The sequence below is a fragment of the Penaeus monodon genome, chromosome 34 (genome assembly GCF_015228065.2).
Source record: "Penaeus monodon isolate SGIC_2016 chromosome 34, NSTDA_Pmon_1, whole genome shotgun sequence".
Lineage (NCBI taxonomy): Eukaryota > Metazoa > Arthropoda > Malacostraca > Decapoda > Penaeidae > Penaeus > Penaeus monodon.
Window position 1 is genome coordinate 8,991,848 of NC_051419.1, and position 464 is coordinate 8,992,311.

The 464-nt window shown below is 52.6% G+C and overlaps 1 protein-coding gene across 1 annotated transcript in view; it reads left to right on the forward strand.

The window, feature by feature from the left end:
* Positions 1-464, forward strand: part of LOC119594807 (basement membrane-specific heparan sulfate proteoglycan core protein-like) — a gene marked incomplete at its 5' end in the record, with an annotated part of 219,836 nt that overhangs the window by 23,022 nt on the left and 196,350 nt on the right. Inside the window, 1 exon segment of the mRNA XM_037943897.1 lies at positions 71-190. Coding sequence (XP_037799825.1) covers positions 71-190 — 120 coding nt within the window.

Below are 464 nucleotides of genomic sequence, written 5' to 3' on the forward strand. Positions count from 1 at the left end.
GGCCTCAATAACACCGCAAATATTTTTTTTAATGTGCAACGAATCTGACCCCCCCCTTACCGCCCCCCAGGCTGCCCCTCCAACACGTTCGAATGTGACCAAGGAACAGCCTGCTTAGAGCTCAGCCAGACCTGCGACGGCCGCCAGGACTGCAACGACGGCACGGACGAGTTGGGATGCTCCACTGTCGGTGAGTACCTTCGCCCGCTCAACTACGTACGCTCAGGGTATCCAAACGTACGCCGGGGGACGCGCGCATCGCCCACGGACGCTGGGACGTCCGCGCCTTTTGTCCTTGGGGAGTCGGTTTCGATCTTCTTGCTGAGAAGACTTAGGGAAGAGAACAGCATTGAGAGTAAAGGAAGAATGATCAAGAGTTTGGATAACGACGGCACTTAACTCTCGTAATTTACTTAGACATAGTTCTGAAGTAATGGGACGGTGAATTAATGACATAAAATAAT